We start from the raw sequence: 23,544 nt of genomic DNA, 5'->3' as shown, positions 1-23,544 counted from the left end.
TAAGGAAAAAGAGCGAAGAAAACATTTTGCCTCTACGTTCCCGGCCCCGCCAGGCATAATAAAGCCACGTGGACATTAGGGTAGGGCCTAGGTTCACCCAGTCCCCAGCTCCCAGATGCCCTCCACATAACATTCAGACCCTGCTTCCTCCAGAAGGCGCTGGGCAGTGATGGGAACCCACCTGGTATGATCTTGGAGGCTCTGGAAGCATGCAGGACCAAGCTGGCCCCAGATGCTCCCTGCCCTCCAGCGCCCCACCAGCCACCCTCCTGGGGGCCATCTGGAAGGCTCTCTGCTCCCTCCACGGGGTGGCGTGCAAACCTGCAGGGGTCCCAGCTCCCCCCACCCCCACCCCCCCGCATCCTGCCACTGCCTAGGGGTCAGGGGTCATGCCATGGTATTCTCACCCCCTCACACCTCACCCCCTTCTCCTGGGCTTCTGGGTCAGGCCAGGGGCTGGAGTCCTGCTCACTCACCCAGGCACCTGCCAACCTCCCAGGCCCTGTTTGCTTGAAGCCCCTTTAACACTCTCTTAACAACCTCTTAACACTCTCACCTGGGAAACATGTCTCCAGACCGGATCTGCTGCTCCCACAGAAACACTTGCCTCCCCGCTCAGCATGACTCTGCACACGTAACCTTGGACCCACCAGGATTCAAGTCCCAGCAGCCCAGCCTTTTTGGGATTGTCCAGCGCCGTCCCGTCCTCACCCGATGCCCAGCCTAGTGTCCTGCTCTCCAGCCCTGTTGATGCGTTCCTTCTGGTGGGTCTGCCACAGAAGGGCACCTCGTGGGAAAACCATGGAGCCCCTGGACGCATGCCCTCAGCTGACCCTTGCACCGCCCCAGAGACCGAGGGCACAGTGCCCCACCCCCACCTGGTTCATTTGCCCAGAAAAGACCCGAAACACCTCACACTGCCTCTCTTCTCCCATTATGGCCACTTGCTGCCACGTCCCCATCCCTCCAAGCACAGCTCTCTGACCCTTCCCTGCTTCCTTCCTCCCCTACAGGCCCCTAAACCCAATGGGCACCTCTGGCCTCTCCGTCCTCGGCCCGCCACACTCCCGGCTTTCCTACGGGGATGCCTGTCTTCCTGCCAGCCGTCCCGGAAGTGGTGGTGTTCCTTGGGCTCCGCGCAGGCTGTCACTGCTCAGGCTGCCCGGGTTCCCTGCAGAGGCTCCAAACCCACAGTTTCAGCCCAGATGGCTCTTCTGCTCCCACAGGGTTCCTCCTGGGGTCCCCATATTAGCACACAGCCCTGGCCAAGTCGGACGTGCAGGGATCCCCCTGGCTCCTCCATGCCCGCCTCACCTGCACACCCAGTCTGTCCCCAGATTCCATCAACCTTGCCCCTGAGACACGGTGAACGCCCTCCTTAGCTGCCCCAGCCCCAGCCCACACGCCATGGTTCCCACTTCTTGCAGTCTGTGCCCCACCTTGTCCCCTCCAAGGGGTCCTGACACTCCAAACAGCACCATCCTCAAAAACCACGAAGCACACCTGGTCCCTCCCTGCTAAGCATGCCCCTGGGCCTGGGGGTAAAATTTGCAGGCCTTCCTCCTTCCCTCTCTGCACCTGAGCTGCCTGGTTTCCCAGACCAGCCATGACCCCGTGCCACGAGGGCTCTGCCCCTCCTGGGGGACACGCTGGTTTTTTTTGCTCTAACTTACAACCAGGCGGGCAGCTGTGTTCTTGCCGCCTAACCCTCAGGGGGCTTGTGTTTGGGACTCCCTCTGCCAAAGCCCCGCTCCGTCCCCTTGCATCGTGGGCAGAAGACTGCCAGGTCACGGAGTAAGCCTTCCCAGCAGAGTCAGCCCTGGGGGCCTGGGCCACCGGGCAGTGCCAGAGTGGGGTTCCCAAAGCCGCCAAGTTCCCCCCCCATGCCCTGCTCGGCCGTGGGAAGAGGCCGGGCTGGAGCCAGACAGGTATTTTATTGAAAGTTCACAGATACAAGAACTCTGAGCAGGGTCACAGCTTGGAGGAGGTGGGGTCAGGGAAGACAGAGTGAGTCCCCAGATGCTGGCAGCACCCCCAAACTGGGAAGCTCCCACAGAAGCCCTTCTTGCTGGGTATCGGGTCAGAGGGGCCCCAGGAGCCTGGGGGGGCACAGGAGGGCAGGGAGGGCAGCCAGCGGAAGCCAGGGTGTAGCAGCACAAGGAGACGCCCACAGACCCCAGAAACAGGCAGAGGTGGAGAGGGTCAGGAGGCAGAGAGGGTGGGCCAGCCCGAAGCTCGCTGCCCCCATATTGTACGGAGCTTCTGACGGCCTCTCCGCCCAGGTCACAGCTTCAGGGGGGCTCCAGGGCACACGCCCTGCTCTGCCCCAACCACAAAGCATCCCGAGTCACATCAGGCGTGAAAACGAACATGTCTCAGTGCCTTGTCTCCACGGCCAGCCGTGCCCGGTGGGGCCTTAGTAGTCGGTGAGCGGGTACCGCAGGAAGATGAGGACAAGGATGATGCAGGATGCTGCCAGCGCAGAGCTGGTGATGTTAAACAGCCGGGCTGTCTTGGCGTCTTCCACCGCTCCATTCAGATCATTGAGAAGCTTCTTGTCCCGAACCTGAGGCCAGAGGGAGGAGGTGAGGCCAGTGGCCAGAGAGAAGGAAAAGGCTAGTACTGGGAACATCTGTGCAAAGGGCACACAGGAATTCTTTGTATTTCTTTTTGCAACTTTTCAGTAAGTCTGAAATTATTTAAAATAAAATAGGATTGTCAACAATACTCTATTATTTGATTGAAAGTTGTTGAGAGCACATCTTAAGTGTTCCTACCACCAAAAAACTACAAACCTCAAAAACAATAATTATGTGAGGTGACGGATGTGCTAACGAACACCCTGTTGCAATCATCTTGCAGCATGTACGTGTATCAAATCATCACATTGTACACATTGGACTTACACACTGTCACCTGTCAATTGTATAACAATAAAGCTGGAATCAATAAATGAATACATAAGATGAAGGAGGAAGTTGGTCTCAGAGAGTTATATGATCAGACAATGGAGGATATAAGCGTGCTCTACCCTGAACGGGGTTCCTAATCTCAAATTAACAGGGATTACCTAAGAATAGGCGCTATGCATAGACAGAATAAGTGGCAGACCCCGCAGTCTCTGGGAAGGGATGTTAAGATACAGGGAGTAGGTTGGAGCCCAGGAAGTTCTGGGAAGACAGTGGGCAGAGCTGGACCCATTTCCAAGATTCTCTGGTTATGAAGAGATGTTCCCGAGGAGGAGGCCACCCTCACCCAGGATAAATCTTAGGATTTCCTTCTCTTAAGCACTTTCTTCTTCCACAAAGTCCAAAGAAGTGTAGTTAGATATGTGGATGGATGAAAAGGGAAGGAAAATAGAAAAAAAAAAGCAATAGTGCATAAAATGCATGGATGGATGAGATGACTTAAGGGGTAATAGGGTGTGAGTGAGCAAGGATGAGTGTGAAGACAGGTACAGGATGAATGGATGCACATGGCTTAGCTAGAGGAGCAGAAGTGATGGCAGATGGCTTGAAGGATGAATGGATGTATTGATGTGTTGGGTCAGAGGATGGATGGATGGCTGACAGGTAGAGTTGGTAAGTAAGATGGAAAAAGTTACTTAGAAATTGAGGTTAGATGAATAGTTAAGTGCATTGATATATAAAATAGGTGGGATGAGATGAGGAGAAGTAGGGAAAGGAGGAGGATGCATAATGAACATGTGTAAACACAGATGAATGGAGGGTTGGGTGACGATTTGGATGGGTTGAAGGGAATAAAAGAAGATGGGTCAATGTATAATGGATGGTTGGATGGTTGGATGGGCAGGTGGATGGGTGGGTGGGTGGATGGTTTGATGGGTGGGGGTTGGATGGGTGGATGGATGGGTGGATGGATGGGTGGGTAGACGGATGGCTGGGTAGGTGGATGGTTGGATGGGTGGATGGATGGATGGGTGGGTGGGTGACTGGCTGGCTGGATGGGTGGGTGGAAGAATGGATGGTTGGATGGGTGGATGGATGGGTGTGTGGGTGGATGGATGGGCGGATGGGTGGGTGGAAGAATGGATGGGTGGATGGGTGGATGGATGGGTGGGTGGGTGGGTGGATGGGTGGATGGGTGGGTGGAAGAATGGATGGTTGGATGGGTGGATGGATGGGTGGGTGGATGGATGGATGGGTGGATGGGTGGGTGGAAGAATGGATGGTTGGATGGGTGGATGGATGGGGGTGTGGGTGGATAGATGGGTGGATGGGTGGGTGGAAGAATGGATGGTTGGATGGGTGGATGGGTGGGTGGGTGGATGGATGTGTGCGTGGGTGGATGGATGGGTGGGTGGATGGATGGGTGGATGGCGGGTGGATGGATGGGTGGGTGGGTGGATGGGTGGATGGGTGGGTAGATGGGTGGGTGGATGGGTGGATGGAATGGTGGGTGGGTGGATGAATGGGTGATGGATGGATGGGTGGGTGAATGAATGGGTGATGGATGGATGGGTGGGTGGATGAGTGGGTGGATGGCTGGCTGGCTGGCTGGCTGGATAGATGTATGGATGGGTAGATGGGTGGGTGGACGGGTGGATGGATGGATGGATGGGCAGGTGGATGGGTGGGTAGATGGGTGGGGGGTGGGTGGATGGATGGGTACATGGGCAGGTGGATGTGGGTGGGTGAAGGATAGATGGAGAGTGGATGGATGGATGGGTGGCTGGTTGGATGGGTGGGTGGATGGTTGGGTGGGTGGGTGGATGGATGGGTGGGCGGATGATGTTGATATTCATAAAGCAAGTAATGGGCAAATATGTATATACAAGAACTGGCACAGTATCCCCCCTCCTAATCAATCTTTTTTACTTCCCTGTTACTGGGAAGTCCACAGCCTCCTAGGCCCAGATTGAGGAGACACCATGTCATTAAATCTGCTCCTTCTCTCCTGCCCACCATCCCTGCCCTAATTCAAGTTATGTGCTCCTTTTCCTGGCCACCACACTGGGACCCTAACTTTTCTCTGCCTCTGGGCTTCTCTTGTCCCCTTCCTCCACATTGGTTGCAGATTTTATTGCTCCAACCCTATCTTTCCCTTCTGTGTCTTCCACATGATGAAATCCAAACCTCTCACATAATTTTTCAAATCCTCCCTGCATGGCTGTGTCTGGCTTTCCAGGACTATCTTCTTGTCCCCCACAGAAGATGGGGGCCCTGCAATCCCCCCCTGATTGCCCCACTCTCGTGTCCTGATTTATGTTCTTTTCTCCATTTGGAACACCTGTCTCCTTACCCCCCCTCACCCAGTGAAAATGATGCCTCCTCCCGTAAGTCTCCCACACCCAGCTCCAGAGTTGTCCCAAATCAGGAATGAAGTGTTCTTTTTCTGAAACACTGTGACACTTCTTCCATCTTGGAGGTGTCCTCTGTCCATCCACCCATTCATACAACACCCTTTGACCCCTACCGTGGTCAGCCCTGCCTTGGCACCAGTGACAGCAAGAGGAAGGGGTGGTTCTGGTGGGGCGGGAAGCCATGACTGGGGCAGGGGAGTCCCTGCTGGGAAGTGGGGGGCAGCCAGAGTGAGTCAGTAGAGTCTTTGCAGACGGAAAGCCCTGAGGCTGAGGGAGCAGCATGTTGCAAACCGAGGTGTGCTCCCAGAAAGGCTGGGGCAGGGCAGGGCGCGTGTGGGGGGGGCTAGGAAATGGCTGAGAATGCATCTTGAACATCTTGAAGAGCCCTGAATGCCAAGGTGAGGACTCTGGCTCGGCTAACAGGGGGCGCCAGTGGTCGTTATGAGCAGCTCGCGCCTACTGCAAGAGTGGAGAGTTGACGTTCTGTGTCTCTGCCTTCCCCGGACACTAGGCGAAGCGACATAAGGCTGTGATCGGCGATCTGTGTGTTGCAGACCCAGCCTGCCCTGAACTGAACTGGCCCATGTGGGTGGAGGGTAGACGGCCAGTTTGATGGGTGGATGGACAGGGGAAGGCAGAGAGGGACACCGTGTTTCTTTCACACCCACCGAATGCCAAACTCTACCCTGCGCAGGTGTGCTTGCTGGAATGTCGTTTCATTTCAGTTTGTTTTGTGAACAGACGAAGGAATGAGCTCAGATGAAGGTGGCCTGTCAAGAGCTCACTGCTCTTAAGGGACCAAGCTGGGAATTTGGCCAAGGCCTTCTGACCCCAAGTCCGTTAGGTGCCCTTGGAAGTGCCCATGATGGGCTACAAATGGTGTAGGGTGCAGCAGGCCAGGAGCCATGCAGCTGGATGGACAGATGGACACATTCCCAGATGCAGGAGTCTGAGCCAGCCGGTTCTGCACGCCCCCCCCCCCCCCCAGGCCAGAGACAACTCACCTTGCACCCCCTTCCCTGGCAAGCCTCAAGCTTTTCTGCCCTGGCTGTCCCCCGGAGGGGAGTCACGGTGAGCTCCCTTCTGCCCCTCGGAAGCACTAATTCCTACCCACCCCCACCCCAGAGCTAATCCTGCACCATTCAGAAATCTCTGACCTACCTACAACCTGCACCAGATGGGCCTGCCCTGTGCCAGCCGGCACCCACAGCCGAGCCAAGGGGAGGAGGGGACAGCTTCCGGACGGGAGCCCACGCAGCACGACCCAGGTCTACAGGCCACTGTCAGGGCACGGCAAGAAGGCAGCAGGGGGGCAGAGCTGAGGTTGGTCTGGGGCCTCCACTCCCCAATTTCTAGGCCCCCTTCCCTTCGCTGCCTCCACAGCACACACACTCATGCACACACGTGCACACTCACACACAGTTGCTCCTATATACACGCACACTCAAGCCCACACGTGACACATACACACGCACGCACACTCACACCCACACACTCGTGCACACATGGTCATACGTGCAATTATACTTACATGTTCACACTCACACACACTCACTCACACAACGCAGTCCCCACACGGCGGAGCCCAGAGCTCAGTACACAGGCCTGGAGGCAAAGGTGCGCCTGGCGGTGGGTGATGCTGACGATGAGTCAGGAGGTGGGGATAGCCGGGTGGCCAGGGCGTGTGATGCCAGGGGCAGGGGTGGGGCTCAAAGACGCACAGGGGCAGAGCTGTCCAGGCTTCTGTCCTTTTTCCAGGGCCAGCCTCCCTGGCCTAGACCCTCCCCTCCCTCCAGCCCCCACGTTCCGCCCCCACCTCACTGGGCGGCTGTAATCAGTGACATGCACCTGGGCTTGGACCCGCAATCCAGGGACAGTGATGATCTGGCTAGACATGAGCCAAACCCTTCCGGAGTGACAGGGAGATGGGTCCTGCCGGTGGGGCCCCTCAGTCTTTATACATTTGCACCGAGCTCCCCACTTCGAATGTGAGTGGATCACAGCCTCTCTCCTGCAATCTTGGTCCATTTCTTTCTGCCTTGCCCTGGGGACATGAGGTCCTGTCTGCCTGGCGCCCTGCTCTGCTCCCAGCCAGCTCCTCTCACAGCAGTGAGGGGCTCCTGGAAGTTGTACCCACTCAGGGTTTGGGGTCAGGGGTGTGTGGGACATGCTTGTGGCTCTCTCCACCCCCCGCCCCCCACCGGGCACCCCGGCCACCAGGACGGACTGTCTAGAAACCGTGTGGGAGAGGGAAGGCAGAAAGCAGTGACTTGATCAGAGGCCCTGTCTACCGTGGCCTCCTTCTGAACGCCTGCCTGGTTTCAGGGTCCCTGTGAGGGGCTTGGAGACGTTCTCCGCACTGTCCTCCTGTCAACAGGGGAAAGGCTCCAAGGGTCTTCATCGGTGTGCGGCTCCATCCCCGCATGCCCAGGGGTAGCCCCAGGACCCCACCCAGAGGACAGGACATTGAGCCCTGGGTCTGCTCCGCAAGGACTAAGCTGGCTGTGTAGAGAACGCAGTCCTGCGCCCCCCGAGCCCTGTCAAGGCAGCCTGGAAGCTTCCGCAGCTCAGGACTGGGACGGGCAGCCCCGCCCTGCTGGCTCGGAGCTAGCCGGCAGCCATGTGTCTCTGGATCCCATGAGGCGGCCCCCACCTGCCACCCCCCGCTCCCCCTGCCCCCCTCCCCTGCCCCACTCACTTTGAGGGAGTAGGCCAGCGCGATGAAGCCCAGGCAGCAGAAGTTGAGGTAGACGAAGTTGAAGATGGACCACAGGTAGTAATCGTTGACCTCGGTGGTGTCTGGGTAGACTTCGATGACTGTTGTGGGGTTCGTCATAGTCTTCTTCTCGGCTAGGTGCTTGCAGGCCTGGGGGGCACCAGAGGCCCGCACGCTGTCCGTCTTGCTGCTCTTGGACTCCATGGGGAACAGGGTGGGCGCCATGGGGGGCGATGCTGAGGGCTCAGGGGCCGGGGCCACTGGAGCCTGCAGGGCCGGGGGCTTGGACACACAGGCAAAGCAACCCTTGGGTGAGCCTGCCGGGGGCCTTGGAATCCAGAAGGCCCCGTCCAGGGGGACTCGGGCTTCCTGGGCGCCGTCCGTGGTGCTGGCCGGGGCTCCCAGCGGCGCTGGGCACTGGCCGGGGCCCTGGGCCTGGAGGGAGGCGGGGAGGAAGAATGAGCTGGGTCCCGCCTGCCCTGCAGGGCTTGCCCTGGCGTCCTGCAGCATCTCCCCTGCAGACTCACAAGCAGCCCCAAAGGAGATGGAAATCCCCACCGAGGCGGCCAGCTGCCAGCCTGCCTCCCCGACCCGCCCCAGCCACCCCGATGCCAAAGCCCTTCACAGCAGCCTTGGCAGGAACATCGGGGGCTTTTCATCACTTTGCCATCTGCGCACAAACATTCACCCACTGACATACAACAGCAACACCCCCATACCCAGCAACGCCCCAACTGACAGGCTGTTGTAACAGAGCATGCCAGCATCCCGAACACCCCGGCACACACAGGCCAGGCAAACCCACAATGGCAGCGTCTCGGCCACTATCCGGCAGAAGGAGCAGAGCTCTCCGGAGCACCTGCAGGCTGACAACGCTGACATCGGCCACCAAGACTCTCCAGACCCCCGGGCGCACCCGTGTGCTGAGATGCTTCCAGGTAAACAGCTCCGCACTGTGACACGCAGCGTGGACACACACAGCCACACGGGCTCGGACGCAATCGCCCGGGGATGGAAACGGCCACTGCGGGCGCCCCAAACTCGTGCGCGTCGTCCCCGCCCCCAACCCCGGCCCAGAGCGGCGGCCGGGACCCGAGCGCTCGCTCTCGCTCGCAGGGAGCCACCCAGCCCGTGCCACAAACAGACGCACAAGGACACTCTGCGAAACGCGCACTTCTCCAGCCAGGCACTAAGGCGTCCGCGCCCTGCGCCCCCCCCGGGGGGGTGGGTCTGCGGCCGTCACCCCGCGACCCGGCCCGGGGCTGCCGCAGCCGCACGGACGGACGGCGCGCCCCGCGCCCTCACCTGCTGGCGACTCCTCGGCGGGCGGACCGACCCCTGCGCCGCGGTCCGCGCGTCCTTCCGCCCGCCGGCGGCTCGCTGTCCGCCCCGCAGCTCGGCGTCCCGGCGGCCCAGCCTCGGCGGGGGGAGCGCGCGGGGCTGGCGGCGCCGCTGTCCCCGCTCCTGCGCTCCCTCCGCAGCGCCAGGCCGGCCGCGCGGCTGCAGCCCCAGCCTGACTCACGGCGCCGGCGGGCGCGGCCACCTCCCCGCCTCCTCCCGCCCCAGGGTGGGGGCCGCGGGCGGCGGCCGGGAGCCGGACCCTCGGGGGCTGCAGAGCCGGCGGGGGTTGCGGGGATGGGTCCTCCTACAGTGCCAGCCGGTGTGCCCGACCGCTGAGCCTCTCTCGCCTCGCTGCCCCTCCCTCTTGCCGAGCCCCCAGCCTCTCTCCCCTCTGTCTCTCCAGGATGGAGCCCCTTCATCCTCCTGCTGTCCTCCTCTGCCCCACCCCAGCCACCAGGACGGCTATCTGAGCCCCTTCCCCTCCGCTGCCCCCTCTCAGACTGCCGGGTCCCTCCCCTCCCCACATCTCAGTCCTCACCCCTCCTCAAGTACCAGTCCTGGCCTGGCAGAGCCCCCCCCCAGAGAGCCCAGGTTCCCCAGCCTGTGCCCCTCCCAGCACATCCCTGCCCCTAGCCCAGCCCCATCTGCTCTCCTGTTCCCGTACACCCCTGCCCCCAGCCAAGCCCCTTGCAGGCGCCCGGCCCCCAACTGTAGCCCCTCTCTGAGCCCCAGCCCCAGCAGCCACCTCTGCACAGTCCTGCCCCTAACCGAGGTCCTAGCCCCGGACCTAGCCCCGGTCCTAGCTACCAAGTCCGGCCTTCCTTGAGCCTTGATGTGGCCCCATCCCTTCTGAGCCCACCCCTGTGGAAACTCCGGACCCCCTCTCCCCAGATCTGACCCTACACACCCCAGCCCAGAGCACCCAGCCCCACCTCCTGAATTTGCATCCCTCACCTAGTTCAGTCTTGAAGGCCCTTACCTCTCACTGGTTGGTCCCCTCTGCCCATGGGGCCAGATGTTCTTCTCCAAGCCCCTCATGACCCTTGTCTCCTTCTGCTCACCTGCCCATGCCCCTGCCAGCCCTGCTGGTCCCACCCAGGCCGCATCCCCTGCAGATGCCCCTTCCTCTAGCCAGCGCCTGCTGGCCCAGCCCCAGCCCCCTCTGGGGGCCTCCACTCACTCCACACCCTCTCGCTCTCTCTCACACGTGTCCCCAGATGACCTCTCCTTCCTGCAAAAGTCCCAGTGAGTCCCATCTGCAAGGGAGAAAGAAGCCCTAGCCCTCTCTGCCTCTCCCGGAACCCCCCCCCCCCCCTCACCTTGCAAGTGCCCTCTTCACCAGCCCACCAGCCTCCACAGACCCCAGACCCTCCAAACCCCCCAGAAGCTGCGCCTATGTGTGGTGGCCCTAGATTTCCTTCCCCAGCTCCCCCCCTCCCCCAGCCCCTGTCCCCTCAGAAGCCCTGGCTGCCGCCTGACCAGCTCAACCTGCCTCCCCATCTCCACAAGCCTCTCCTCCAAGCCTGGGTCTTCTCAGGAGCAATCCTTGCCCACCTATGCCCAGTCCTCTGCCCACCCCTGCTCTCCCCAAACCTCTCTGAGTCTGAGGCCTTCCCGGAACCCATCTCGCTGGACAGGCCCCAGCCCCTCCCCGAGCCCTCCCCTTCCAGCCCCGCCCCCTGCCCCTGGCCCAGCCTCATCTGTGGCTGTCAGGAACCCCAGGAACCTCCAGGAGGTTGATAAAGGCCCCTGTGAGTGGGAAGGGTCCCGGGCACCAGGGCTACCCCCCATCCTGGCCACGTCCTCGGCAGAGGCAGGCCCAGTCCAAGAGCCCACAGGCATGAGGGAGGATGGGGACTGTGGGAGGATCAGGATTCAGTTCTCCCCCATGCCACACCCACTGCCCCCTTCCCAAGGGCCACACGTAGGGGCACCTGGACCCGCAGGCCTCAGGCCGAGCCTGACCTACAGTGCAGCCTGCCTGCGGTCGGCTCCACATGCCACCAGCTCACCTGGGGCCGGGCACCGCCCCACCTGCCACAGGCTCGGCCCCGGGCTGCTGTGGGCAGGCAGGCTGCCGGCCGAGGCCAATGGGGCTGGTCGGCACAGGAGTCCAGCTGGTCCTCAGACAGCAGGAGAGGGGCGCCTGGCCCCCAGGGGCCTGCTCCAGGTCCCAGGGTGGAGTCAGGGCCCCCTGCTCCAGACGGCCTTGAGGCTGCCTCTCCCTGGGCCCCGGAACCCCGAGCAGCGGTGGGGGGTCACGTTAGCCCCCACTGGCCTCCTCCCAGTAGGGGAGGGAAGGCGCTCGACTCCATTCGGGCGTCCTCCAGGCAAGGGCAAGAGGCAGGAAATGCCCACCAGGGCCTGCTGGGCTGGTGCAGAGCATGGCAAGCCAGCTGGGACGAGTGCCAGGCGCTGAGCTGAGCTCCCCGTGGGGACCCGCCTGCGCCCTGGCGAGGAATGCCCTGTTATTACCCACCTTCTAGTCAGACTAGAGGCTTAGGGTTGGGTCATAGAGGCTGGATCTGAGCCGGGAGGCAGATGCTAGGGGCCAGAGGATCCCAGCCAGCAGCCCGGGGCAGTCGCACGGGTCCTGGGCTCTGGGCAGGAGCTTCGGCGCCCTGACGGCGGGTTGGGGGCTGGAAGCTCACCTGTGCTCATCTACACAGCACCTGGGGAGGGCCCAGGGGCATCCGCTGTGCTTGTCCCCACCTCCCAGAGAGCAGACGGAGGTGGCCTCCAAGCTGAGGGTCACAGCTGCAGGGCGAGCAGAGTCGGGGAGGCGCCGCCAGGCCCTGGCGGGTGGAGGCGGGTCCCAGGGCAGCCACCAGGGGTTTGGGGGGGCTGTTGAAGGAGGCTGCCTCCTTCCTGGCCAGCTCTGACTCCAGGTGTCTCAGGACACAGAGGCTTGGATGACACTGTCTCCCCAACGGCCCTGCCAGGCCCTGCGGCTCTGCCGTCTCCCTGCTCGGATTTCAAGTGCGGAGAGCACAGCACACGTGTTTATGGGCCTCCTCGCAATTCTGGCTGAATGCTTGTTAAAGGTGCCAGCTAGGACTTGGCTCTGGGGTGCAGTCCCCTGACCCCCTAGGGCCAGGCCAGTGACAGCCAAGGCACTGAAGGCCGAGAAGGCACCAGGACGGTGACATCGGTCATATTTGCCATTTCCCTTACACCTGCAGGGGATGGGCTCCAGGCAAGAGTCCAGAGCCGCTGATCCAAGGGAATTCTGTCCCAGTGGCTCTCAAACTCCTGTTCATCCCTTAAAACCTCCTGGCTGTGTAGCTGCCTCTGGGCAGATGAGCCCAGGCACCCCTCAGCAAACTCCCAAGAGGCCAGGTCCCCAGGGAGGTCACTGCAGCGTGAGGGAGTTCCTAACTGGGATCCCTGAACCCGAGACTTCAGGCCCCCGGGCTGGCCTGCTCCATCATCGGCTTGCTTTGCAGACGGTGTTCAGGTGCTGGCCAGGAGGCCCAGGAGGCAGGCTGCCCACTCACCGTCAGCCTCGCACAGGCTCCTGTCCTAGGCTCTCATGGGGTGTCAGGGGGGCTGCGGAAGACCGGGTCCCTGCTGCCGGTGGAACATCGTAGGGAAGCATGGCAGGCAGGCGCCTGGACCACTCCCTGAAAGCCGTGCTCAGTCCAGGCCCTGGTAACCTCGCCCGCCCCACCCTGCAGCCCCCACCAAGGCCACATCCTGCTGGTGGTCACTGCCCCAAGCCTCTGGGCGAGCCAGCCCTCCGCCGGTGAGGCCGGGCAGTAAGCTAAAGCCCCCAGGGTCCCCTGTGCAGGGCAGGGGGGCTGGGGGCTGGGAGCCAGGGCACCTCCAAAGCTTCTCCCCCTGCCTGGCTGTGAGTCAGGCCTCGGGAACAACGGCCTCTCACCAGCCACACCGGCTCCTTCCCACGTCCAGATTTAGAACCGCCCTTCCCACCAAACACAAAACACGCCAACACAGAAAAAAGAGGCCCAAACAACTGTATTTTCATGTCAACTTTGGCTCCTGGTCGCTCGAGAGAGGAGCAGCTGCAGAGAAGGTGGCACCAGCCCCCCTCCTCCCCTTCTTCCCTGACCCTGGACCAGCGAATGCCCTCCTGGATGGGGTCGAGCCCCAGGATGACCCCAAAGGCGTCACAAGGCTGGCTTTTGTCTCTGAGCCCCAACCCTTCCAAATCCTTCCTGCTTGTCCTCAGGCCTGAGCTGGCCCCTTCCTCGATGGGCCCACACAGGAAGATAGGGGGGCCGGCAGCGCCCAGCTCCGGACCCCAGGCCAGGCGGCAGCAGAGCCCAGAGAACAGCCTGGCTCGGGGTGGGGGCTCAGTCCAGAGGTCCTGGCTGGGCAGCCAGGCCCCTGAGACACAGGCTGGGGGCGGGTGGGGGAGGGGGGTCCTGGGATGCGCAACTGATGGGCTGCCAGGCCAGGCTGGGCTTCCAAGGTACTGAAGTGGCTCCACACTCCGGTCAGCCTACTGGCTGTCCCGCACCCTGCCCCTCCGTTAGACAGACACACAAGACAGGCAGACAGGCGGGCGGCATTTCCGCAACCGGGGCTGGGGAAAACCACAGAACAGAACGGCAGGCCCGGCAGGCCGGCGCCTGCTGAGCTGGGTTGTGAGTGTGAGTTTGAGCGTGAGTGTGTGTGGCAGGGAGGGCCGGGAGGGCGGGGGTGGCCGGCCTCCTGCTGGACTCCTTCCTCCCCAGCGGGCGGGTGGCTACAGCCTGGTGGCCTCGGCCAGGCCCACGCGGTTCTGGTCCCGGTCGAACACAGTGTAGTAACGACCGATGAAGACGTCACCCAGGATCCAGAGCGGCCCGCCGGGCGGGGGAATGTCCATGCCCATGAAGCCGCTCAGACAGATGGTCTTCCCGCCCTGCGACACCTGGGACGGCCACGGTGGTCAGCACCTTGCCCGCCGCCCCCGCCGCCACCCCGCCCCCGGCCTCCACTGACCTTGAGCGTGTAGTCCTCTGAGGACAGCGTGTAAGGATTGCCGCCCAGCTTCAGGGTGACCTTGGGCAGGGTGGACACCTTCTCACAGGGGATCATGTACTGAGGGAGAGAAAACGGAGCAGCTCCGGGGCGGTGCGGGGGGCAGCGGCTGGGGCACCCCGCCCACGCAGCCCGGCCCGCTCACCTCGCCCTGGATCAGCGGCACGGCCCCGATGGCCTTCTGCAGCTCGCGCACCTCGTCCACGGGGCCCACGATGAGGGAGGTGCCCGTGTCCAGGATGGCCTCGCAGCCCCCCTTGCACAGGGTCAGGCTGCTGCCCACATCCACCCTGCGGGGGAGGGGGTGTGAACACCCGGCCTGGGCTCGCGCTCAGGGCGGGCCTTGGGGGCGGGGGCAGTCCTATCTCCAGGGCCGCAGCCTTGCTGGGACCCTTTCTTCCCCTCTCTGGCTGTGAACAGAGGTGGGCTGGGGGCTCACGAGGCCACGAGCACGTTAACTACCAGCCTCCAAGTCTCGAGCAGCAGAGAGCCAGAGCCCAGGGGCCAGGAGCTCAGCTGGGCGCCGGGAGGTGGCAACAGACACCCGGGACCAGGGGGCCCAAGGGCCGTAGCTACCCAGAGGCCTGCTGAGCGGGCGGCTGGGCGGAGCCCCCGCACACCACGCTCCCCCAGAACCAAGCGCGGCCCCCCAGCTAGCACTCACTGCTCCATGTGGACCTGCCAGTAGGCCTTGCGGGTGACGTTGAGGAAGGACAGGGCGCCCTTGTAGTACTTGGAGTCTGTGCCGCCCAGCATCAGCTCACCCCCAGGCTGCGCGCCGGGGTCCCTGGGAGGAGAGAGGGGCGGAGTCAGCTGCATTTGCTCCTCAAGCACAGCCGGGGGGGGGGGGGGGCTACCCACCCCCACCCCATGCGTCCAGCCTGACCGCAGGCCCGACAGGCATGAGCTGGGGCCAAGTCAGAAGGGGTGGGTGGAGCTGCAGAGATGGAAAGATCCGGAGGGGGCATGAGAAGGGGGAGGACTTCCTTCTCCTTGAGGAGCGGGGCTCTGATCCCACACCGCGTGGCCTGCAGGTGCCCGGCCTGCCAGCTGGAGACAGCCGGGGTCAGGCTAGCGGGCGACGGGGAAGTGAAAGCTAGGAACCCAAGGAAGGGGACCGCGTCTGCCTGAGAAGAACCAACCAGGGAGGGCTTCTGGGAGGAGGCACTGGGCAGCGCTGAGAGTTGAGCCAGCTCATTCCTGCCCGGGGGCCTTTGCATCTGCTGTTCCCAAGGATGCCCTCATCCTCACCCAACTGCTCCTGCGCCCCCTTCACCTCTCAGCTTTCCTGCACTCAGCCTCCACGGCTGGCCCTGCCCCGGCCTCCAGGCTCTTCTCCAGACTTGGCGTTAGAGCTCACCGCCCTCTTCCCGGCCGGTCCGCGCGCAGAAACACCAGGCCAAACCCTGTCCTCCCCCTACGACCGGCGGCCTCCAGCCCTCCCCCCAGCCTTCACCTCCGAAGTCCGGTGTGGAAACCAGAGGGCTGTCTCCTGTCTGCTCCCCCCCCCCCCCCACCCAGGGAGCCCTGAGCCCGGGTCTGGCCAGCCCCCTGGGTCCTCTTCCCCTGACTGCCCACCCTGGGCCTGAGGGCTCCCAGGGACAGACCCCACTCCATTCCCCAGCGTGCGGTCATCCAGCCTCCGGTGGGTGGCTCCGCCTCAGGCAGCTGCTGGGTATTTACCACCGAGGGCAGCAGCCCCGCCGAGGCCAGGAGCTGGGCAAGAGGAGAGGCTTGCGCCTGGCACTCAGCCGGAGTGCTGGGGCTGGACCCTGAGGGGAAGTGGGCCTGTGGGTGAGGAGGGGGCGTGTGGTGCAGTGACCACCAGCGGTCGGTGGCCGCCCACTCACACGCAGCCTACACCTGTCCTCGGCACACCCGCATCGGGACCTCTGGCACCGCCCTGAGGGGACAGCGAGGGGCCCTTCTCAAGGGCACGGCACACTGGTCGCCCACCCTTCCGTGTGGGGCAAGGGCCACTGGGACAGTCAGCGCTGCTGCAGGGACGGATGGTGGGGGCCACTCTCCACCCGGGGTTCCCTCTAGCAGCATCTGGCCCTCAGGGCCTCACTGGGGTCACCTCCCCCGGAAAGCCCCCAGGCCCCTCACCTCCAGAGGCCCGACCACAGACTGGGGCTCATAGCTCTGTCCCCTCTGGGCCATCAGTGACTCAGGGGCCACATCTGCTCACCGTCAGACGCAGGGAAGGCCGGGCTGAGGACCCGGGAAGAGGAGCTGCCATGAGCCCTGACCGGAGTCTGGTTCTCCAGGAGGGAGGCCCACTGAGCGAGACCCTGGGCCCACAGCCCGAGCCGTTCCTGACGGGAAACCCCAACCCCAGAGCCTGCCCAGAGAGCCTGCTGCTCGTCTGTAAAAGGCTGGCCAGTCCCCCCTCCGGTCAGAGGCCGCGGCCCGGTGCCTGGAGGGTGGACGGGGAGGCGGGCAGCTGCACGGAACTGGGAGGAGGGGTGAGGTGTGGGGAAGAGACGGGGCCTAGGCCCCTCCCACCCCACCTGTTCAGGTAGAAAGAGAAGATGTTCTTCTCCACCAGCTTCTGCTGCATCAGGTTATCAAAGACGGGGAGCACGTTGTTGACCGAGATGCGGGGGTAGGCCATGCCCAGGATGCCATCGAACTTGGCCGCGATGAAGGTGATGCCCGGCTGCTTGATGGCCTCCCCAAAGGTCTGCCTCTCCACCTTGATGCCAGCCAGGCTAGACAGAGCCGACTTACAGGGCACCTGGGGGGCGGGGGGGGGGGGCAGTGGGCCACAGGAACCACGGAGCCCAACCCCCGGGCCCTGGGTGTGCACGCACGGCGACAAGCCCCGTTCAGTCGTCACCTGCCACCTTGCACACAAGCCCAGAAGGGCTGGCAACACTGGGTAGGACACAGCAGGGACAGGGACGTGGGAATCCATGGCTGTCAGGACACGGTTTTCATCCGAGTCAGCACAGACGGGTGGGCTTCGAGCTCAGCTCTGACCTCTGGCCTGGGGCCGGCTCCACCCAGGCCTGTGCCTGCCCTTGGGCTACTGGAACCCCATGACCCAACCCCATGACCCAAGTCAGCAGACTCAAGGCCACGCCACCTCTCCCCCACCGCGACCAGGCGGCGGCTGACGCAGAGCAGGATGTGGGGAGAAACGGCTGTCTGGGGCCGGCACCCTGACACCGAGAACAAGGGAGTGTGATAGGCAACATCCTGGTTTGGGCCCACAGAGATCAGGAGGCGGAGACCCCAAGAGGGCAGGTGGATACAGGGGAGGGGCAGTGCTTCTGCAGGAAGGTCCCCAGCCACTATGGCCCACTCCACTGTCCAGACAAGGGACAGACAAGGGGGACGCTGGTTGGGCGCTGGTCACACCCTGCCGCCTTCTGGTCCGGCTGGGGATGGGGGGCTGGAGGCTGGGGGGCCGGGGGCTGGGTTCCACTTTGCTCCCCCGCCCCCAGGACTCCCAGTCCGGACCCTTCCCGGTAGCTGCATACCAAGGGGTCACACAGAGGCGCGGGCAGAACCGTCCAGGGCCTGCCCATCCACCTCACCCCAAAGATTCTCTGTGGCAGGCAGGGTGCCTGGAGGGCCCTCCAGTGTCCTCTACAGGGGCTCCCGGCGCATCTCTGCCCTCCCCGACCCCAAGTCCCCAGCCAGTGGCGGGGACCCCGTCCACAGGGCCTAGGCCTCAGCGCCCAGCACACACCTCAAACCCAAGGCATCGGAACAGAAGCCAGCCCCCCAACTGGTTCCGTGACCCTGGGAGGAGCCTCACCGTGGATCACTCCCCAGGTCCTGGTCCCAGAGCCAGGCCCGCAGCTCTTGCACCCATGCTCTGGTGGGCCCACTTTCCCCTACAGCCCTCCCGGCTGTCCCCCCGCGCAAGCGCACGCGAGCGCACACACACGGGGCCGGGTCTGCTCCCCAACCCCTGCCCAGCCAGGCCCACCAAGCTCCTCCACAGCTCCCGGCTTTTGCTCTGGCTCAGCCGCGCAGCCCTGGGGTGGGGCAGGGGCCACCAAGGCCTCTGGGCGTCCAGGGCCCAGGAGCAGCCTCGCCCCAGACTCACCGACACAGTGTCCTGGCTCAGGTACCCAGAGAGGCTGCCCGAACCGTAATGGATGTCGAAGGAGGTGCCGTTCTTCACGTACGTGCTGGACTTGCCACTGTTGTACTTGTGGTGGATCCCTGTGCCGGCCCAGAAGCCCATCAGCCCGCCGCCCCAGCCGGGCCCCAGCCACCCGCTGCGGAGCCCCCCACCAGCCATCCTCCCAGTGTCGGGGTGGGCCTGTGACCCCAGGCTCGGTCTCAGCCAGCAGTGGTCTGGCCTGGCTCGCCCCATCCTCGGCCACCTTGGTCCCAGCCCGGATGAGAAGCAAGGCTGGCGTGAACAGGTTCACCCGGAAAGTGGGGTGCCCTGGGGCGGGGCAGAGGGGCCGGGCCCGTCCGGTGTGCCTGAGAGGCAGAGCAGTGCACTGCCCAAGAAGGGCTGAGGCCGGGCCACTGAGGGCCTGAGGCCTGCCCTGCTGGCCCCACCTGGACTGGGGACTGGGGACGGGGCGGCCCCGCGGCCGGGGGAGAGCATGCACCCGTGTGAGGCGGCGGCTGGGCCCTGTCCTCCCCCCCGCCCCCTCTGGCCGCACGAGGCGGCGCTGTGACTCACAGCAGGCGATGTCCAGCAGCTTGCAGTGGATCGAGGGGACCCACAGGTTGGAGGAACCGGTGTCAAAGACCACCGTGAAGCACTGCGGGGGCGTCCCAATGCCGATCTCCCCGTAGTACTGGGCCTGGGCAGGGGAGCGGGGTCTGTCAGGGCCGCCCCTGGCTGTCCTGGGACCCAGACTTTGGAAGGCCCAAGCCAGGGGAGGGACACCCAGGGTCCACACGTGCTCCCCCCCCTCTCCAGCCCTCGGTCCTTGTACCCGGGTGCTTCGGGGGGGGTCCCGCCTGACCACGTGAGCTTGGAAGACCACCCCACTTGAAAGAGGAAACCAGCGGTCCTATCGGCTTGGCCATCCCTGAGCCCTGGAAGACCCTTCTGCCCCAGGGCCCCAGCAGGGGAGACTTCCTCCCACAATGGGGGCCACGTCAGGGCTTGCCTCTGGGACCTCCTTCCCACCCTGCCCTTGCCCCACCGGGCCAAGCCTGGAGGGCTCCTAGGTAGAGGCATGTGGGCGGCTGAAGGCAGGAGGTACACCCTGGAGGCCGGAAGTGTTAGCTCAGAGTCTCTCACTGCCTAGACACTCTGCCTTCGCTACCCTGGGCCTCAGTTTCTTCATCGGTACATGGCGGGCGGGGGAGGGCAGCCTGGGGGAAGCCCCGGGTGCTGATCCACGGCTCAGGTGAGCATGAAGGGGGCATGTGCCCCTCTGAGCTTCAAAGGGAAACCCCGTCTTTGGTGCTCTCACAGGTCAGAGGACACGGATGCTTGGACAGGTGTGAGCTTGAGGCCACCTGAGCCCTGCCTGCCTGGGCGCCCCCTTCTCTGGGGAGGGAGCCTGGGCCCCAGGTCACCCAGGGAGTCCGGCTCCAATGCCTGCGGGAGTCTCTCTCCTGCCACTTGGCTCCAGGAGAACCAGCAGCTGCTACCTCATGACCTAGCAGAAGTGTCCAGATTTGGGGGGCTGGGGGATGACTCAGCGAATCTCCGTGTGTGTGTGTGTGTGTGTGTGTGTGTACCCACACTTGCACTAGGGGATCAGGAACTGGTCAGTCAGGCCCACAGGAGGATGCCCCCACCCCCCAGCCCAGTCACATGCCTCTGAGGCCACCACTTCCTGGCACGGCTGGGGCTCTGGCCAGACAGGACAGAGGGCACAGAAACCTGTCCCAACCCCAGGTGGACCAGTGGCTGGATGGCAGCAAGGAGCTAGGTCCCCACCACTCAGGGGCAGGCACGCAGAAGGATGCCAATTGGGCAGCCCCAAAGGTGCCAGGCTGGGTCCCAGGACCTGACCCCCGAGCTAGGACCAGGCTGACCCAGCCCCAGCTCGGTATGTGACTTACAGAATGTCCCACCTCCGAGCCTGTTTGCCCCTCAAGGAGCACTGGGCATGATCAGTGCTGGCTGCTGATCAAAGAGGAAGAAGGGAAGGAGGCAGGACTGGGTCAAGGGTGGCACCAGGCCTTCCAGCAGGATAGGCAGAAACAAAAAAGCTCCAGAGCCCTTAGTTACGCCTGGGCAGGCAGGCCCAGATGACCCGAGCTCAAGGACCCCACAGCCCCTTGGGGCCTAAGTTTGATTTAGGCTCCTCCGCACCCAGCTGATGGCCCTGGGCCCAGCTCGCTTATCTATAGACGATGGCCCTGGCCCCCATGCCCACAGGCTGGCCTCAGGAACAAGATAGCTCCTGACGTCAGTGATGGTCGTGGTACGCAGGGGGAGAGGTCACGGAGGAGCTACGGGCACCCCAACCTGCCCTCCCCGCCCCCACAGGGGGACACAGGTGGGAGTGCTCAACTGGGCAGGGGTAGTGGGAGGGGCACCCAGCAGGGAAGGGCATGGCTGAGCAGAAGCCCCTCCCCCCATGGAGCAGGAGAATCCTGCAAAACCCTGGGTTGCTGAGCAGAGTGTTTGCTGCCCGCTTATGCAGAACCTTTCATAAAAACCATCTGCTGTCGAAATCAGTGTCTGCGGTCCACCCAGCCCCAGCCCCAAGAGGACGACCCCCATACTCACGTCCATGTAGTTCTTGAGCATCTCCGGAATGGGCCCCCCTGTCACACTGGGCACCCCATGGGCATATTTGGAAATGGGGCCCTTGGCGATCAGATCTTCCACGGGGCCCCCCAACTCCGACATGGTCCGGCGGACAGAGGTGAACTTGTGCAGCGGGATTCTGTCAAGAGGAGGGAAAGGGACTCATCAGGGCTCGCCGCCCCCTCCCCCTCTGCACCCTCAGCCACCGGGGGCTCCAAAAGCACCTCCCATCCCTTGTCTCCACTCTGTGCCTGTGGGGTCTGTTAGAGCATCGGTGTCCATCCGTCACTTCTGCCCGACGCCCTCTGAGGGGACCCATTCACCTGCCTTCTGAATCTGCTGCTCTCCATGCAGATGCCATGCAGAGATGGTCCCCACTTCCCTGTCTGGCCTCCTGGGCTGGCTATGCCTGGCCATCAGATGGGGCTTCGATGCCACCAGCTCTGAGAAGCCCTCCTTGGCCATCCTTCAACGTGACCCTGTTGCCCTCCGGGGCCCTCCCAGTAGTGAATTCATTTCCTGCTGATGCATCCTCCGTCCCCATCACGGCGCAGACCCCAGGAAGGCCAGGCCTGTGCTGGGGTGCTAGGGGTCTCTGCCTCTGGCTGTGCCTCCCTCTGAGATGCCCGCGGCACCCCCACTGACAGCCCCTGCCTCCCGGCCTTGGCGGTCTGCCTGGGCAGAAAGAGCATGGGGTTGAGGTCAGGTGGCCTGGTTCTAGTGTGCGTGGGGTCCCCTGGCCTGGATCCTTGGCTCCTGGGTTTCAGCTTGCTCCCAGCTCTGACGGTGCAGGTGGGACAGGCAGGCACCCCTGAGCACACTCCAACACTTGGATGGAAGGTCCTCCCAGCCAAGGGGACTTGGGAGTTCAAGGTCATAGCTGGCCCTTCCTGGCGTGCCAAGGGCATGCTTCGGGAAGATGGGACTCTTGCCTAAGACCTGGTAGGCTGTTAGAGTCCAAGGTTCTTGCCTGGGGGAAGGGGACACGCCCTCCAGTAACCCAGGAAACAGGTGCCATCAGCCCCACAGGACCTGGAGGACGTGTGAGGGGCTCTGGTTCGGCTGCCCAGCCCCAAACAGCCACAGACTCGGCTCCCCACAGCCATCCAGCCCCGGAGGGGAGGCCTGTGGGCGGCACCAGGGTAGGCGCAGCCCTGCAGCTGCCTCCCCACAAAGACTCCATTTGGGGCTACATGCCCCCGAGCCACAGCCCGTGCTGAAGCCCACGCAGAACGGCCTTTTGGCAAGGCTGAGTCCCACTCGGCCCCCAGCCAGCTCCCACGGCTCTGTGACCTCACCCACCTGCCCACAGGCAAAAAGCCCACAGCAGAGGGGCAAGGATGCCTTCCCAGGCCTGGCACCAAGGCCCTGGGGGCAAGGGTGGGTGCGGGACCAGAAGGGGCTGGCCCACTGCACCCCTCCCCCATCTGGGAAAGCAGGCTGCCTGGCAAGAGTGGGAGGGTGGGGGTTGGCGCCCGTCCTCAGCCTGGCTGGCACAGCATGGCACAGCCCCGATCCAGGCCCGGCGGATGAGCTCACCTGGTACAGGGGGACAGGCCCCTGCGCCTGAGGAAGGTGTGGTCCTCACTAGGGCAGGTGCCAGTGGGGAAGCCTACTGCAGCCGGGCCACTCACCCACACCCTCTCCTTAGGCTAACTCCCTTCCGTCTCTGAAACACTCGGGGCTCCTCGGGGCAGAGGGTCTCCCGCCGGAGCGCTGTGGTCAGAGCCCCCCCCCCCCCGCACCGACCAAGCGCGACACGCCCAGTTCACAGCGGGCAAAGGGGGAGCCAAGCGGGAAAGCGGCTCGCAGGTACAGGGGCTGTTGCGGAGGACACCGGGGTCTCCTGGCTTCCGCACGGTGGGCCCTGAGCGCAGGTACCGCAATCCCACCTGGCCTGGGGAGGCTCGCTCAGCCTGGGCCCCAGCCATCCTCCCTCCTGCAGCCCCCTGGCCCCCCAAGTCTGACTCCACGGCGGGAGAGAAGGGTCGCCGGCTGGCGGGGGCCCCGGGGGAGGCCGCGCGGGCGGCACGGCTGCATTCCAAGGCGCGGGGCGTACGGAGGGCACCGGGGGCGCACGGGGGCGCAGGGCCTCACCTGACGAGCGCGGCGGCGGGCGCGGCCAGCAGGCCAAGGACGAGCAGCAGCAGGCCGGGGGGCTGCATGGTGGCGGCGGCCGGGTCCGAGCGGAGCGCCGGGAGGTCGTGCGCTTATAGCCGGGATGACGGCGCACTTGGCCGAGTCAGCTGACTGCACTGTTTGCACCGGGGCCGGTCACGCGGGCCGCGGCCGGCGTGCGCGGGGCGGGGCCTGGGCGGGGCGATCCGGGCCGGGTCCCCGCCAGGCGGGCGCACGACGCTCGGGGGCGCGCACGCCGGCCTGCGGGCTCCGGGAGCGCCCCAGCCCGAGGGGCGCGCGGGCGGGGGCGTACGGGCCGGGACCCGCGTGGGATTCCGGAGGCCGGCAGCCGGGCAGCCCCCT

General features: G+C 63.9%; 2 protein-coding genes across 2 annotated transcripts; both read right to left on the bottom strand.

Moving 5' to 3' along the window:
- Positions 1-1,925: 1,925 nt before the first annotated feature.
- IFITM10 (interferon induced transmembrane protein 10) lies at positions 1,926-10,449 on the bottom strand. Its single transcript, XM_032414839.1, has 4 exons — positions 10,442-10,449; positions 9,345-9,456; positions 8,022-8,474; positions 1,926-2,566 (listed from the first exon to the last, which is right to left on the bottom strand). The coding sequence occupies exons 1-4, from the start codon at positions 10,447-10,449 to the stop codon at positions 2,417-2,419; spliced, it is 723 nt and encodes a 240-aa protein (XP_032270730.1). The 3' UTR covers positions 1,926-2,416.
- A 2,891-nt stretch (positions 10,450-13,340) lies between these two features.
- CTSD (cathepsin D) lies at positions 13,341-23,332 on the bottom strand. The gene is made up of 9 exons (XM_032414887.1): positions 23,161-23,332; positions 21,043-21,202; positions 19,027-19,150; positions 18,433-18,551; positions 16,883-17,109; positions 15,034-15,156; positions 14,515-14,659; positions 14,331-14,429; positions 13,341-14,259 (listed from the first exon to the last, which is right to left on the bottom strand). Exons 1-9 carry the CDS (start codon positions 23,226-23,228, stop codon positions 14,092-14,094), a joined length of 1,233 nt encoding a protein of 410 aa, XP_032270778.1. The 5' UTR covers positions 23,229-23,332; the 3' UTR covers positions 13,341-14,091.
- Between the last annotated feature and the right edge of the window lie 212 nt (positions 23,333-23,544).

Source organism: Phoca vitulina, unplaced genomic scaffold, assembly GCF_004348235.1.
Source record: "Phoca vitulina isolate PV1807 unplaced genomic scaffold, GSC_HSeal_1.0 scaffold16, whole genome shotgun sequence".
Lineage (NCBI taxonomy): Eukaryota > Metazoa > Chordata > Mammalia > Carnivora > Phocidae > Phoca > Phoca vitulina.
The sequence above is the reverse complement of the archived record's forward strand: the minus strand, read 5'-3'. Positions and strand labels throughout refer to the sequence as shown.